Raw genomic sequence first — 16399 nt, 5'->3', positions numbered from 1 at the left:
GGACGACTCCTCCGGTTTTCTAAAGAAGCCTTATTGTACAAAAGCCCAAGAAAACATGATCCTGCTGCTCACTGTGAAGTCAGTAAACCCTCTCCTGGTGAATTTATTCTCTGAGATGCTTATTTTGAGTCTTATTGGATCAAACATGAAGTTGTACATTTTGGTCCCATTAGAGGCTCAGAAAGCACGTCACCGTTTTTACATCTGCTGATTTAATTACTGACTTGATGACTGAATGAAGGTTTGTTCTTGTTCATGTCTCTTAATGTGTGAATGACTGAAGTGCAAACATGCATGAAACAACAACAGTTATTCTGAACCAGTAACATAACACCTGTTTGCTCCACAGTTTTGAGTACCAGGTGAAACGAATGAATCTTATCCTGTGGTGTAAACCTTACACTTATGCTTTACACTATAGCCTCTTGATTTTTAGTTTTAAGCAATGGAAACGACTGCAGGTGGTTTTAGTGAAGGACTAGAAGATGATTGTGGGAAAGATGGATGACCCCTTATTAAGAGCTTTATTGTTCCCCTCAGAGGACTCTCATGATAAAGTTTGCATGTTTGTGGCAGATGCAAAGAGCAGCTGCTGGCTATGATCCTGGGTCAGTGTGGTTACGTAAGTGAACCTGCAGAACAAACACAGCAGGGCCAGTTGAAGGACGCTGCAGGGCCACGATAACGAGAGGATGGTACAAGCAGACGGGTTAAAGGTTGTCCACAAGCCAATCACATGACATCCAAAAATCAGCTGATTACAGAAACTACAGGGTGGGCCATTTATATGGATACACCGTAAAAACATGGGAATGGTTGGTGATATTAAAGTCCTGTTTGTGGCACATTAGTATATGTGAGGGGGCAAACTCCTCAAGATGGGTGGTGACCATGGTGGCCATTTAGAAGTCGGCCATCTTGGATACAACTTTTGTTTTTTCAATAGGAAGAGGGCCATGTGACACATCAAACTTATTGGTAATGTCACAAGAAAAACAATGGTGTGCTTGGTTTCAACGTAACTTTATTCTTTCATGAGTTATTTACAAGTGTCTGACCACTTATAAAATGTGTTCAATGTGCTGCTGGATTGTCAATGCAACCCTCTTCTCCCACTCTTCACACACTGATAGCAACACCGCAGGAGAAATGCCAGCACAGGCATCCAGTATCCGTAGTTTCAGGTGCTGCACATCTCGTATCTTCACACCATAGACAATTGCCTTCAGATGACCCCAAAGATAAAAGTCTAAGGGGGTCAGATCGGGAGACCTTGGGGGCCATTCAACTGGCCCACGACGACCAATCCACTTTCCAGAAAACTGTTCATCTAGGAATGCTTGGACCTGGCACCCATAATGTGGTGGTGCACCATCTTGCTGGAAAAACTCAGGGAACGTGCCAGCTTCAGTGCATAAAGAGGGAAACACATCATCATGTAGCAATTTCAAATATCCAGTGGCCTTGATGTTTCCATTGATGAAGAATGGACCCACTATCGTTGTACCCCATATACCACACCAGACCATCACTTTTGTTGTTCCAACAGTCTTGGAGGGATCCATCCAATGTGGGTTAGTGTCAGACCAATAGCGGTGGTTTTGTTTGTTAACTTCACCATTCACATAAAAGTTTGCCTCATCACTGAACAAAATCTTCTGCGTGAACTGAGGGTCCTGTTCCCATTTTTGTTTTGCCCATTCTGCAAATTCTGTGCGCCGATCTGGGTCACCCTCGTTGAGATGCTGCAGTAGCTGGAGTTTGTAAGGGTGTCATTTGTGAGTAGCTAATATCCGCTGAAGGGATGTTCGACTAATGCCACTCTCCAGTGACATGCGGCGAGTGTTACGCTGTGGGCTCTTGCTGAATGAAGCTAGGACAGCCACTAATGTTTCTTCGTTAGTGACAGTTTTCTTTCGTCCACATTTTGGCAAATCCAACACTGAAACTTAGCAAGCAGTTTGCTAACTGTAGCATGGGAGACGGGTGGTCTCGTAGGGTGTCTTGCATTCAAATCTGCTGCAATGACCCGGTTACTGCGTTCACCAGATATCAACACAATTTTGATCCGCTCCTCACGTGTTAACCTCTTCGACATGTCAATGGCTGTGAACAAAGAGAAACCTGTACATAACTCATGAAAGAATAAAGTTATGTTGAAACCAAGCACACCATTGTTTTTCTTGTGACATTATCAATAAGTTTGATGTGTCACATGGCCCTCTTCCTATTGAAAAAACAAAAATTGTATCCAAGATGGCCGACTTCTAAATAGCCACCATCCATCTTGAGGAGTTTGCCCCCTCACATATACTAATGTGCCACAAACAGGACTTTAATATCACCAGCCACTCCCATTTTATTACGGTGTATCCATATAAATAGCCCACTCTGTATTTTCTTTTCCTTGTCTGTATCCACCCTACACCCGAGTGCTTTATTAAAACTTATTTTGTGGTAAAGTTATCAAAATAATTGCCAGGAGGTCTTTCAAGACGTGCTAGGAGAATACTGGCCTGCACAGATGTTATAACCTTTCATCAAGAATGTGTGAATGGCTGTTTACACCTGTGAGAGCTTAACCTGAAAGCTCGCAAAACAGAAGTGTCTCTTTCAGAGGTTTCATTGTGTACATCATGAAAATGATGCAAATGTGACATCTATGCAGAGAAGCTTCCATGTCCCATGTTTAAAAAATGTTGAAGAAAGGGTGATATCTACAACCTGCAGGACACCGGTCCTTGAGGCCTGGGGTTCCCCGCCCGCGACGTTGAACATCCTGTTAGGTCATGATGCTGAACACTACTTTATAGATATCTCAGGCTGACAAGCATTTTGTTTGTTTTTTTAAATATAAAATCCAGGTGAGACTTTGTTCACTTTTCACTGATTCTTTGTTCAGATCGGAGTGAATGTCTTTAGCTGCAGGTCATCAGCTCTTTGGAAAGGTGTGTGTGTGCAAACATAAACCAGACTCCAGCTAAAAACCATCCACATTTTATTGTTCTGTCACTCAGGGGTAAGACAGCAGGCTGTTGCCACAGAAAACATTTCACCGTCACATTACACCAACTTTAAACATTCAACTTTATTCACCGGCTTTCCTTAAAACCCTCGTTAACACACACACACTCTTCACTTCAGACACACGATTCCCTCCAACACTGAGCGGCGCGTACAAAATACTTTTTTTAAAAACAGGAAATCGATGCACACACTTACACACATCTAAATGAACATGTAGGTTAAACAGAGTTTGAGAACTAATCCATGAACATCACTCATCACAGCACAGGTGGTAAAAATCACATTTTCCAGGTCACTTTTCTTAAAAAAATAAATTATGTTTTCCTTACCAGCTGCTCTGAGCAGACGCTAAATTAATCAGTGACCGATGTCAGAAGCATTTTCCTACAAACTAATGTGCAAATCTTTGCATTACTGTGAAAGAAAGCAGAAACATTAAAGCTGCAGCCATCCACCCCACAGTCAGACCACCCACCGACTGTCAGCTTCTAAAAGCAGCTCATTTCTGTCACCCAGACAAAAATCTGTCATTAAGACTTAATTCAGTGAGAAATAAAACCGATGATTATCTGCAGGCAGGTCATCCTTTCACAAATCATTCTTTTAAATCATCCAACTTGCCAGAAGGAGCAGCTGAGACCCCGCCCACCTGACCTCAAACATGCTCCCTCACATCACTTGAGATTTACGCCCCCCCAGGAAATCTGAGTCATCCTAAAGTTAAGCAGCTGCTAGTTTTCATCTTTAAACTTGTTTCAGTTGCTTCAGTTTTGTTTCCTTTTCCTATTTTTTTTTTTTTTTTGATTAGTGAAGCAGATAACTTCATGATGAAGATTGTAAGAAAACTGAAGACAACCCAAACACAAATTTTCTCTGGCAATTTCTGAACAGCTTCTATTTTTGAAGCATTTCTAAAGTTCATGTTTTAAAGCCAAGAATCACTTCAACCACAAAGCCCCCTCCCCCAAAAGATCCACTCTTGGAAGACTTCCTCCCCCCTCCCCCTCCTGTAGCACTGATGTGAATCTAATGTGATTCAGCATTGGCATTAACGGATGCATGTTTGTAAAAGTGACTCTGCATGTATGTGCAGCATGGCAGTGCGTGCTTTAAAAACAGAGCAAGCATGCTCAGTAGTACGGGCCGATGTTCTCATATCCGGCATAGCCCGGCCAATCAGGGAAGATCCCGTGTGAACACGTGGGGCTGCCATATCGGTCGAAGTGAACCCCATAGTCACAGGAGGGCCTACTCCAGGCCTGCTGATGGCCCCTCCTCATCGAGGACCACGTGATGCTATAGTTGTTGCCTTGGTTGCTGTCCCAGTGCTCGCAGCCATCCACCTGGTAGCAGACGGCAAACTCGATGCGCTCATGCGGCTTCAGCTCGCCAGACACAGACACTTCGAAGGAGAAGGTGTCGTGGTGCAGGCTGGGATAGGAGTCCTTCATGTACACACAGTCCACATCCGTGTGGCTTTTCCACGAGTCAAAGGTCACACGCACCTTCACTGACTTCTTGAAAGACACGTTCCTGACTTTGACGGTTCCCGCGAACGCCTTCTCTTTCAACAGGCAGTGCTCGAGGCAGATGAGGTTCTCCTCCAAGCGCTGACGGAACAGCAGGTAGTCTGAAGCAGGCTGAGCAAAGCCCAACACCAGCCGGTCATCCTCAGCTTTGAGTGACAGAGCTGAGCTCAGCTGCTCCTGGATGTTCATGGGAATGTCGATGGGGTCACTGAATGGAGAGAACATCTTCACCCGGGTCAGAGCCAGGCCTTTGTGGTCGGCAAAGGTTACACGCTTTTTGGTTTTGGTCCCGTTTTTGCTAATGGATCTGTCATCCTGGAGCTCGGACTGATCGAGGAGGTGCGAGTGCTGGAACCTCAGAGCAGGTTTACAGGTTTTCCGAGGCTTCCTGTAGGAAAAGTCCTCTTTGGAGAGGTACAGGGGCAGGGTCATGTCGATCGGCATGGTGGGCTCTGGAGGAAGCACGCACAGAACACTGAAACACAGGAAAGAGCGCTTCTGTTAAAATACATCGTTAAAATAATCTTACTCCATTTTAATATTTATCATTACACTGAGAGCTGACTCAAACTGTCTGCTCTTTGTAACACCAGGACGTTAGTTACAGAGCAACAGGATCAGTCAATGCAGATAAACCTGGATTCTTCTATGGAAATATAAGTGGTTTAATTTCTGCTGCTCACTCCACATTACAAACTCTCACTTTATTACAGATGACAAATATCCAAATTAAGTCATATGGACAAACTGAAAAACAGTGCAAGTCCATCATTTACAGTAAATGATGTGATTAAGTCACAGTACAAAGTTCTCAGCACAACAAGAATGTCATCACAGTCTAGGGCTGCTCAATTAATCGAATTTTAATCTCGATTACGATCTGGGCTTTCAACGATCATTAAAAATGACTGAGCTGATTATTAGCCCCTCCCTCGTACTTTACTCTCGCGCTGCTCTCTGCATTTCGAACACGTGTCACAACAATTAAGAGCAGCGGTCCCCAACCTTTTTTGCGCCACGGACCGGTTTATGCCCGACAATATTTTCATTGACCGGCCTTTAAGGTGCCGCAGATAAATACGACAAAATAAAACTAGTACTGGTACCGAAAACATTATTACTAACACACGTGAAAAGACCAAGGAAAACCGAGTAAACGATAAAAACGATAACAAAATAACGCTGAAAACCGATAAAAAAAAAAAAAACCCTGAAAACTATACATTTCACACCTGAGCCTCAACTCTCGCGGCCCGGTACCAAACGACTCACGGACCGGTACTGGTCCGAGCCCCGGGGGTTGGGGACCACTGATTAAGGGGACCCGAGGGAAGCTCGGAAAGCTAAGCAGAAGTTATTTGGAGAGGAGAGTGACTGCCGCTGGTTGAAAAGAGGTTAAAAAAAAAAAACCAAAAAAAAAAAAAACCCACTTGTGGTGTGGAAACATTATGGGCTCGCGGAGTCAGACATGGATCAAGTAGACATAGTGTGTAAACTCTGCTACAGTGTCGTAGCTGCAACACAGAGCAACACTGCAAAGTTCACTAAACATAGATGTTTACATTTTTCATTTATGTTTTATATTGCAAACATTTGCACTGTTATCGGTATTTGCACACTATTTTATGACAATCTTTAAAGTCATTATTCAATACATTGTTATTGTTAAATAAATATCGTCAAATAATCGAGATCTCAATTTCAGTGAAAATAATTGTGATTATCATTTTTGCCATAATCGAGCAGCCCTATCACAGTCTGTATCATATTCAAAAAGTACATTTTAAAAGTTTAAGTTTAAACTTCATGATCTTTTTTTGTAACAAAAGTGAACATAAAGAAAATCAATGAGTACAAATCATTTATATGCAGATTGACCAATCACAACAATGTGATTGGTCACTTGCAATGTTGAACCTGGAACAACATTTTCATGATGGTCTGGGAACAACACCAACACGAGGATATCAGATCATCCGTGTGTCATGGTGAGACCACCACAGATTTCACCACATTTTACCTGTAATTGTATGGTAATGTATGTCATGCATCTTTGTGGAACAGGTGACCCACGTTGCTGTAAGTGGTTAGATTTCTGTATAAAAGCTCCAAAGCTCCTTTAGTGGTTTAAGTCCTGCAGCAACTGTGTCAGTGTGTTCTTTACCTGAGGCTCTGAATACAAGTCTTTAATGTGAGTTTACTATGTGTTATTTCATCACTGTATTGTTGTAGTGCATGTATTTTCCAACTTGACCACATTTTACTGCAAACTGATAATAGCCCTTTTTTAAAATTATAATTAAGATGCAGTAAAAAACACCAGTTCTAAGCTCCTAAATTTGACCCGACGATGCTGTAAAGATTCAAACTCAATGAAATTGTCAAAATTTCAGGCTAAACACGAAACAGGTGTAAACTACAGATAACAGCAACAATCCTCATATCGGTCATGAATTATGCCCATATTGGGAAGAGGGGAGCAGAGTCTCTCTTGAGTCTGATATCACATCCAGCAAATTTTCTGTCTGACAACATCTGAAGCAGAGCAAACAGTGACAACAGCCGTGAAGACTGTAAATATCCAGCATATCTTATCTGCACAAACAGTTAATCAGGTCAGTGAAGACAAAGGTGGAGCTCGTATGCCTGAGCCCCTGCAGTAAATCTGACCCTCGTTAATCCACATCAGGACAACACTGGGATTCTGATCCTTCTCACACAGACAGACACCTCAATCAGGAGCTGTGACCTAAACCATCTCATTGTTAAAGTCTTTAAAACACACAGGAAACAACCTTTGACCAAGTGACTGACTTAGAGTCTGGGGTCAGATACAGCCAGTCATCCAGGTGGTGACCTGTACACAGGTGTCTGTGCTGGCGACCTTCATTAATGGGAAAAGATTTAGAGTCTGAGCAGACTTCAGATGATGAGATATGGAATCACAGCATGATATATTTTCAAAATACAGAAATGCAAAAGCAGCATTAGAATTTGTTTTCAAGTAGCACAGCGCATCAGCTTAAGGTAAAAGAAGAAAAAAAACAACAACTGAGCATCAGTGAAACAAACGTTATCCATCAGGAGGAAAACTTTAGCTTCCTCCAATCTGCTTACCTCTAAATCTGACTGCAGCACAGAAGCACTTTAATTACGAGTGTCCTTTAAACCTCCAAGCATGACAGTTAAACAGCAACATCAGTTAGCCATGAGAATAATCGGCTGATGTGAACGAATGTAACACTAGTGTTTGTCACCGACTGTTAGTAAACCATCACACTGTGAATGTGATGCATATTAACAGACTATTGAGGTGTTTCTAATATTCTGACACCCTAGTCTATGTACACAGAAGGACAACATAAGAAACAATGAGTGACAATATTTAATATCAACTAGGGCTGGGCAATATTATACCGTTTATGGTAATACCGGTATAACGTTTGGCAACGATAAGAAAATGAAATATTGCGATAGAATGTGTGTAAAAGGCGCATGCACAGTGCCTTTGTTTTCATATGCACATGGTGGAAAAAGCACGGCGGAGAATGACAAGGGTGAAAGCGGATCGTTGAATGAAACAGATAAACCAGAATTGGTTTGTAAAAATGCTGCAGCTTCAGTGGTGTGGAACTGGTTTAGCTTTCGTCTGTCAGATACACAACAAAGCACTATTTTGGTAGAGCATGCTAGCGGGCCATCGTTATTACCGTGTTTTTTGGAAAATACGGCACACTTAAAATCAATTCTTAGATTTTTCTGAAAATCGACAGTGTCCCTTATAATCCTGTGTGCCTTATGTTTGGATTCTGGTTGTGTTTACTGACCGCGAAATGAGTACGAATTTGCTAAGCTACAAACCCGCACCGCTTGATGGATTGTCGGAGCATTACGGCTATCATAGGCAGGAGCCTCGCGGAGTGATACGTACTGTGCTTCAACATAATATTACCGTATTGTGTGTGTATAACCTCTTTTTAAGTTTTGTGGATATTATACATGGTTATGCTGAGGATAACTGTCAGCAAGGAATTTGCATTTGCACTGTTAAATTTTTATATAACTTCAATACACATAAAAAACAGCAGCTTGTTTAAATGAAAATACATTGATGGGCTTTTTTTTGCACTAATAAAGTTGTGGAGTTGTAAAGTATTTTGTCTAGTGTCGATTATATCGTCAGTTATATCGTTATCGCAAATTTTCAAATTTTTATCATGATAAATATTTTTGGTCATATCACCCTGCTCTAATATCAACTTCAATTATGAGTTTGTGATAAACATGGCTGAATTGCCAAAAATACTGGAAAATATTTTAAATTTCGAAAAATAAATCCTTAACAGTCTCTTCGTGTTGTATTTAACTCGTTGAGACTGGACAGGTGTACCTAGTAAAACGCCAACATAAAACCTACACTAACACAGTTGCGTTCACGGTGCCCCCTCTCATCAGGTGAAACGGACTTCAGTGAAAACACCGGAGCAGCAGGAGCTCCACACCACAGACACATTTACCTGCTAGCAAACTCTTCAGGTCAACACCAGCAGCACACCCACTCTGACGCTTCACCTTCAGGTGTAGCGTAAGTTTCGTCACACTTCCGTGTCTTGCACGATAAATGGTGCCACAGTCACACCCCCTCCAAGTCACCACGTTGTGGTCACCTTCCGCCATGTCCGTGGGTTTCATTCATTCATTCATTTACCAAAAGCGTGAAAACGTTTGTAAAACCACAGCTTTCTGCGGCCCACGCTACGTCACACACACACCTGAGTACGTATCGATGTTTGATGAGAGAACCGGCAGGTTAATGCAAACAGGAAGAAATTAAAAGAACGAAGAAAGAACCGAACAGTCTGAGTTTTGTTCTAAAGAGTTAAAGAAGATAAATAAACTGCAGTCTTACGTCTTTAAACACTGAAAACCATTAATATTAATACTTTAAACTTAGAGTTTGGTTCAAAGCAGTACACTGTTAACCTCAATCATGAAAAAGAACTGCAGACACACAAACTCGCTGTATCTGAACTTTTACTTCACAGTGTAACTGCACGATGGCTCCAGAGCCTCTTAAAGGCTTCATTTATGACGTCATCAGAACCTAACCGGGCCTCTAAGGCTCCGGACTCTAGTGTTCACACCAGAACTTCAGTACCATCAGCGTTCAGCACCACGGTCTTATCTGGAGCTGCTGCCGAGAACCATTTGCGGTTTGTCCGGTTCCGTTGTGCCGTCACCGCGCTGTGCCCTGGTCCTCGGTCTGGTCCTGGTTCCGGGTCTCCGTCCTAGATCTCTGAGGACTCCGCAGCAGCACTCTGCTCGGGCGCTAACTCTCAGCTCACACTAAAACCGGTGAGCCGCTTTTCTTCTTCTCGTGCCTTCAAACGGCCACGCCGCTTTCACGTGGACACGCGTCCGCAGCCAATCAGAGAGCGCGCTGACGGAGTGGTCGGCGGCCTGGCGCCCTGCTGTCAGAGCCGTCTCTCCGCGTGAAGATTGACAGAAAGCCGTAATCTGAGTTATTTATCGTGGTTCGTAGGGCCCAGTTTAGCGCCTCGTGCTGTTTTAGTAAATTAAATGTAGATTAAATCAAACATCATCCGCTTACTACCTGGAAGCATGAATATTAACCCTGTAAAGGTAAAACTTCACAAAAATACCTTTAAAAAACGCCTGGAATAAATAAATACATTGAAAATATATTAATTTGCATTTATGTTTTATAATTTATATCATATTTGCTACATCCGACATTGTTTTCCAATTTATTTATCTCTTTATGTGAAACTTATTTATTTTTATTATTTATTATTGTTATTATTATTATTATTATTATTACCTATTTTTCGGGAGGAAGTAAACTTATGACGTAGAACTCTAAAAAAACTCAAACTGGATCAAATATGATGCAGCTGTTTTACAGAGTTCAGGCTCATATTTTTGTGATTTTAACAGTTTTCTCTTAAGGCCTGTGAATTGGTTCTACTTAAAACTTTAGTTTAAACTCTTAAGTTTTCAATATGTGCATGTTTGTTTTTTCAGATTTTCTTTGGTGTAAAATTTAAAAATGAGCAATAAAATTTGTATATTTATGTGAGAAGAAGCTAAAGTGAGATGCAAAACCTGCTTACAAAAAAGAGGAGAGACTCAAGTCTTCACTGGGCCAAAACACGTGTGAACATGTATAACATTTCATGTCATTTAGATTCTGTCTATATATTTTTGGTTTGTTTTAATACATGAGTGCATGTATACATACACACACACACACATATATATTTGTATTTGTACATGTAAATGCAAGTATACATATGTTTATATATTGGCTTGTTGTATATATCTAAAATAAAGAATAAAAAAAATAAAGAATAAAAAAAAATAACATCTGTAAGAGACAGCTGGAGACATGTAACAGCAAACTGTGTCTGCAATGTCTGTGGGTCTCTTTGCCTCTGTTTGCATCTGTGGGTTTAGGATGAGTGAGGGTCTTGGGGTCATTGCTGCAGCACTTGTGGGCTGCATGTGCAGCTGAACCTTTACACCCGAGCACAGACACACTGAATGTTTTTTCTGTAATTCTTCTAAAAACATGAACACACGTGACATTTTCATATTGATTTTCTTTTAACATGAGCTCACTTTGTGTCCGTGTAACAGTGCTTTGTGTTTTGTAGGACACTACAAGTCTCCCCCCCCCCCCATGATGCTGAACAGCTGACAGCTTTGTAAATAGCAGCTCTGATTCGGGACACGATCCCAGGTTAGAGAACGGGCTGTGGTATTTTGGTGCTTCACCTTAGCACATGAAGCACAGCTGGTACACACACAGGCACAGGTTACACCTCAGTGCTGTCAGTGAGGTGCGTGGAGTTTGCATTGGTGGTGTGATTAAACAGGAGAACTGAAAACATCCCCACATCCGCTCTGAGATTATAATCTTTACTTATTGTTAATTTTTTTAAATCTAAACAGCTGATTGATTATCTGAGAAGAAAGTTCCTGGTGAAGTTTATGACTTTACAAAACCGTGCCTTTCACTCTCGCACAAATCACCCGTGACCCTAGTCTCCACCCACTCCACCCTGCCTCCACTCTCAGACACCACCTGTTGTTTTGAATGGTTGACCCCATCTATTTAAACTCCTCCACCTTCCCTTGCTCTGCTCTTGCAGCTTTAGTGATGATTTTCACATATTTAAAGGTTTTAAATATTAACTATTGTCACTTTTGGCATCTTTGACTGTAAATTGTTTTTACAAACTAAACCTTTTGTGCCTTTGTTGTTGATAAAGTTATCAGATTATTATTATTAAATTAATTCCATCAGAAGAAGATATAGAAGATATCTTTATGTTATAATATAAAGCATATTGACTGAATGTTGTTGTGAATTAGGGCAATATAAATAACACTGAATTAAACTGCCTGTTTTATTTCTTAACTCTGATAAATAATCTTCATATTCTAATAATCACAAAGACCAAAATTAGTAAAAAAATTGAATTAAACCCTTCATGTTAAAAAAAAACTTGAACTTTAGCAAATACAGGAAAACGAAACTGAACCTAAACTACATTTAACACCGAAAGTAAAGTGCTCAAAAAATCAGGATCAGTCTTAAACTCTCCCCTCTGTACATGTTAACCTAAAACACCTGAAGCATGAGATTAAACTATTATAGATTTCTGAGGTGTCTGCAGCGTGGCTCTGAATGAGGTCCGCAGCTGAAAAAGGAACTTTATTAATTCTGTTCTTTATGCATCTTTGCAAACATCACATAAAGCACAAATACAGTCTTTGCAGAGCACCTCCGACAGCAGCAGGACGTCCCTGCAGAGATACTTTGTGTTCCAGCAGCTGCAGCATGAAATGATGTCAGCACGAATGGTGGCCTTCCAGCCTCGTTAGGAAACAGCCTGCTGCTGTTCTGGCACAGTATCATGTAAATATTTGTTCAGAACTCAACCTACTGAACGCTGGGGTTCAAGAGCAGAAAGAGAAGCTCTCTGCTCTCTGATAAGGACCCTGAACGCAGCACCACATGACTTGAAAATAGACCGAGCTGTGCTGTGACAAAGGTGAAATGTTAATCACGGCAGTCGATCACAGCTGAACACGCTGTGTTCTAAGGCTTCTAACTCTCTGTGGGTTCAGTCAGAAGCTGATGAAAATGAAATGGAGTTTACTGTTCAGGGAATAAATTATAAAACATACAGAAATCCATCATCTGCTTCCCAATCACTTCCAGTTTAGAGTCGGTTTGTGCTGGACATGTGTGTGTGTTGGGGGGAGGGGTCTTTTATCAGCACTATATGAGCTGGAATAATAAGAGTAATTATTCTCGGTGTGGAAGAATTTGAACGAAGTCAGAAACAGAGCAAAACAGGACAAAATCTGCTGTGAATAGACATAAATATTAAAGTGACTGAACACAAAAATTTGATTGGTGGTCACATGATTTTGACTAATAGTGCAAATTTGTTTACTGCATGTAATATTTAAATATTTATGTGCGATGTCATGTTAAGTTATAGCAGTTTGTTTCTGTGATCTCAATTGGTCAGAAGAGATTTTGTTGGCAGTGATCCTGAAAAAATATATGAGTATTGTCCCTGTGCAACTTGTATGTACAGTATATATATATACGGTGTATACATACTGTGTATATGTGCAGTGCTGTGTTGAGTTGTGTTCTGGACTCTGCAGCTAAAAGTTGAAATCAGGTGAAGCGTGTGAACGAGGTGCAGTGGCTTTGGCTTTGATCCTGAACCTTTCAAATCAATCAGTGCTGCTTGTTTAAGGCCATTATGGGACCTCCGCTGTACATGGATGTGCTCATGTCTTTAACCTGCTCTGTCTAGCTTGGGGGAACTGTGAAAGCTTTTGTTAGTTTAAGTTTTATTCTCGCAGAAACCAGAAGAAGCGCACACATCTGTAATTTACACCTAAACTCCACCAGCTGTGGGAATAATTGCTCCATTTCCTCCACGTTAACGATCAGTGAACAATACCGAAGAAGAAATGATTACATTTAAATAACAATGGGCCTGATTTACATATGAAAGCTGCAAAATGCATCAGCACAGAGGTAAGGACCTGGGGCTTCCATACAGCACCTGCATGTGGATCAATAGCTTCCTCTCGGGCCGTAGACAGAGAGTCAGAGTTGGCCATCACACATCCTCAGCCCTGAGTCTCAGCACTGGCTCACCCCAGGGCTGTGTGCTCAGTCCACTGCTCTACTCTCTCTACACACACGACTGCACTCCTCGCCACCACAGCAACATCTTTGTGAAATTTGCAGATGACACCACAGTGGTGGGGCTCATTTCCAAGGGAGACGAGTCTACGTACAGAGACGAGGTGGAGCAGCTGACGTCATGGTGTAAGGCCAATAACCTCCTCCTCAACACTTCAAAAACCAAAGAACTCATAATAGACTTCAGAAGGAAAAAGGCAGAGATCCAACCACTATTCATAAATGGGGACTGTGTAGAAAGGGTGGCAAGCTTCCGCTTCCTGGGAGTCAATATAGAGGAGAACCTTTCCTGGAGTGTGAACACCTCCGAGCTGCTGAAAAAGGCCCAACAGAGACTGTACTTCCTGAGAATTCTCAGGAGGAATAACATCACACAGAGACTGCTGGTGTCCTTCTACAGAGCCACCATTGAGAGTGTTCTAACTTACTGCATATGCATCTGGTACACTAGCTGCACAGGGGCTCAGAGGAAAGCACTCCAAGGGATCATTAACACCGCCCAAAAGATCACTGGCTGCCCTCTCCCCACACTGGAAGTTCTACACAACGCCCACTGTTTTAAAAAGGCCCAAAACATCATAAAAGACACCTCACATCCTGGCCACTCCCTGTTCGAACTGTTGCCCTCAGGCAGACGGTACAGGGCAATCAGAGCAAGGACTAATAGACTCAAACACAGCTGTTATCCAACTGCAATAACACATCTGAATACTACAAAAAAAATGTCCATCACGCCACTCTTGTGTTAATCTATGCACGGTCTGAAGCATGTGTGTGGGAATGTATGTGAATGTTTTACTGTTATATCTTATTAGTATTTTAAGTATTCTATCTATTTTATTTATTGAATTTTATTGTTTTATTTATATTTCGATATTGCTAGGGATGATGCAATGATCGGGGACCATTCTTAATTTCGTTGTTCTCATGACAATGACAATAAAGTTTCTGATTCTGATGTCTTAATTAGCTACACACACACACACAGTATATGATTTATTGCTGGTTCAGCTCTGTGTAGTTATACTGAGGCAGCTGATCCTGTTCATATGATGTATCACTTTAAAACATTTATGATACAGTTCCTGTAGCTCTGCTGTCCTGATTCTGTGGATTTAAATGTGTTTGTTGGTCTGTTAATTAAAAAGACAAAAATGCATTTTTTATTTGAAGGATAATTCTAATTAAATGTTTGAAAATTAATTAATCTGATATAATTAATTAAGATAAAAAAACGAAATGCCTAATTTATGTTAAATAATTATGTAATTCATAATTTCACTTTTTTAACTTTATAGAAGTTGAATAACAGCAGCTGACACCGACAAAAAAAAGACTCCAGATGTGTTTGAACGGCTGATTAATTATCAGCACTTTGTTGCTTTTATTCATGTTTTTATTAACGTCTGTTTTCATCATGTGGTTCACACATTTCCCTAAACTCAACAAAATGTAGAAATTAAAAATAAATTTCTTTATGAATTATGAATTAAATGGGATTTAAAATGTATCAACTTCAAGCTTTAAAGCTTAAATCATTTATTTATTTAAAGTTATTTTTTTCATGGTCTGTTTTTTCCTCAGTATTATTAACTATTTTTTAAAATTTCTTCTTTCTTGTTTATTTGTTCTTTATTTAAACTTTATTTCATTTCTTGAACTCTCGGTATAGCAGAGTGATGAGAACTTTCTCTGATGAATACTTGAATGGAAGCGGGGATGATCAGCATCAGCAGCTTTCAGAAGGACATGAAGAGCAATGTTCCCTCTAATTTTTCACGTGTCTGAGCGAACACGCAAACTCCCTGAGCGGTCTCTTGGACCTCTGTGAGCAACAGCAGACGTGTGCACTGTGGTCACGCCAGCATCGAATCCATCCAAGTTACATGGTTTATTACAATAATCAAATTACAGCATTTACATTTATGTTACACTACTTTTAATTAACTGCTTTAGCCCACTTACAATGTAAATTAAAAAAAAAAATCTTGTTCATGACCTGTGTAGCATGGTAACACTATTGGAAGTAAAAAAATAACTTGAACTCCAATTTTGAAAACACAACTTTTTATTATTATTATTATTATTTTTTATAAAGCTCTGACTTGTATTATGAGTCTGTGGTCTGGGAGAGAGTCCTGTAACTCTCTGTGTGCAGAATACAGTATAAAATGACCAGTGCTGGGCAATTAATTATATAGTTACTTCTTCAAAAAAAGTTACTGAGTTTTGTAAACAAGAAAGTTTTTTGCAGCTGTTTACCTAAAAATGCAGCCAAGGCGTTTTTTAAATAAACATTTCAAACTATTTACAGAACAATCAGCTGTTCTGCATCAAATTTGATGCCACACAAATTATTTGTGCCACTCCAAAAAATCATTTCTGTCCACTATGAGATAAAGGAGAACAACAGCCTGATACCTGCAGGCCTGGCAACAGGAGATGTATCAATCCTGTAACACCTGTAACATTCAGCAGTCGCCTCATTGTTCTGACACACACAACAAAACTATTGACTACACTACACACTAACTACGCAAGATTTGCGCTAAACGTCGCAAATCTCTCACATCTCAAAACA

At 40.6% G+C, this 16399-nt stretch overlaps 1 protein-coding gene across 1 annotated transcript; it reads right to left on the bottom strand.

Moving 5' to 3' along the window:
- Positions 1-3331: 3331 nt before the first annotated feature.
- Positions 3332-9932, bottom strand: ppp1r3b (protein phosphatase 1, regulatory subunit 3B). Its single transcript, XM_080875699.1, has 2 exons — positions 9715-9932; positions 3332-5031 (listed from the first exon to the last, which is right to left on the bottom strand). The coding sequence occupies exon 2, from the start codon at positions 4998-5000 to the stop codon at positions 4158-4160; it is 843 nt and encodes a 280-aa protein (XP_080731825.1). The 5' UTR covers positions 5001-5031; positions 9715-9932; the 3' UTR covers positions 3332-4157.
- Between the last annotated feature and the right edge of the window lie 6467 nt (positions 9933-16399).

The sequence above is a fragment of the Rhamphochromis sp. 'chilingali' genome (assembly GCF_963969265.1).
Source record: "Rhamphochromis sp. 'chilingali' genome assembly, chromosome: 2".
NCBI lineage: Eukaryota > Metazoa > Chordata > Actinopteri > Cichliformes > Cichlidae > Rhamphochromis > Rhamphochromis sp. 'chilingali'.
Note: the sequence above shows the minus strand (reverse complement) of the source record. Positions and strands in the feature narration are given on the sequence as shown.

Bases quoted from the DNA above. Each gene is read 5' to 3' on its own strand.
- ppp1r3b (XM_080875699.1), bottom strand. From the start codon at position 5,000: ATGCCGATCGACATGACCCTGCCCCTGTACCTCTCCAAAGAGGACTTT.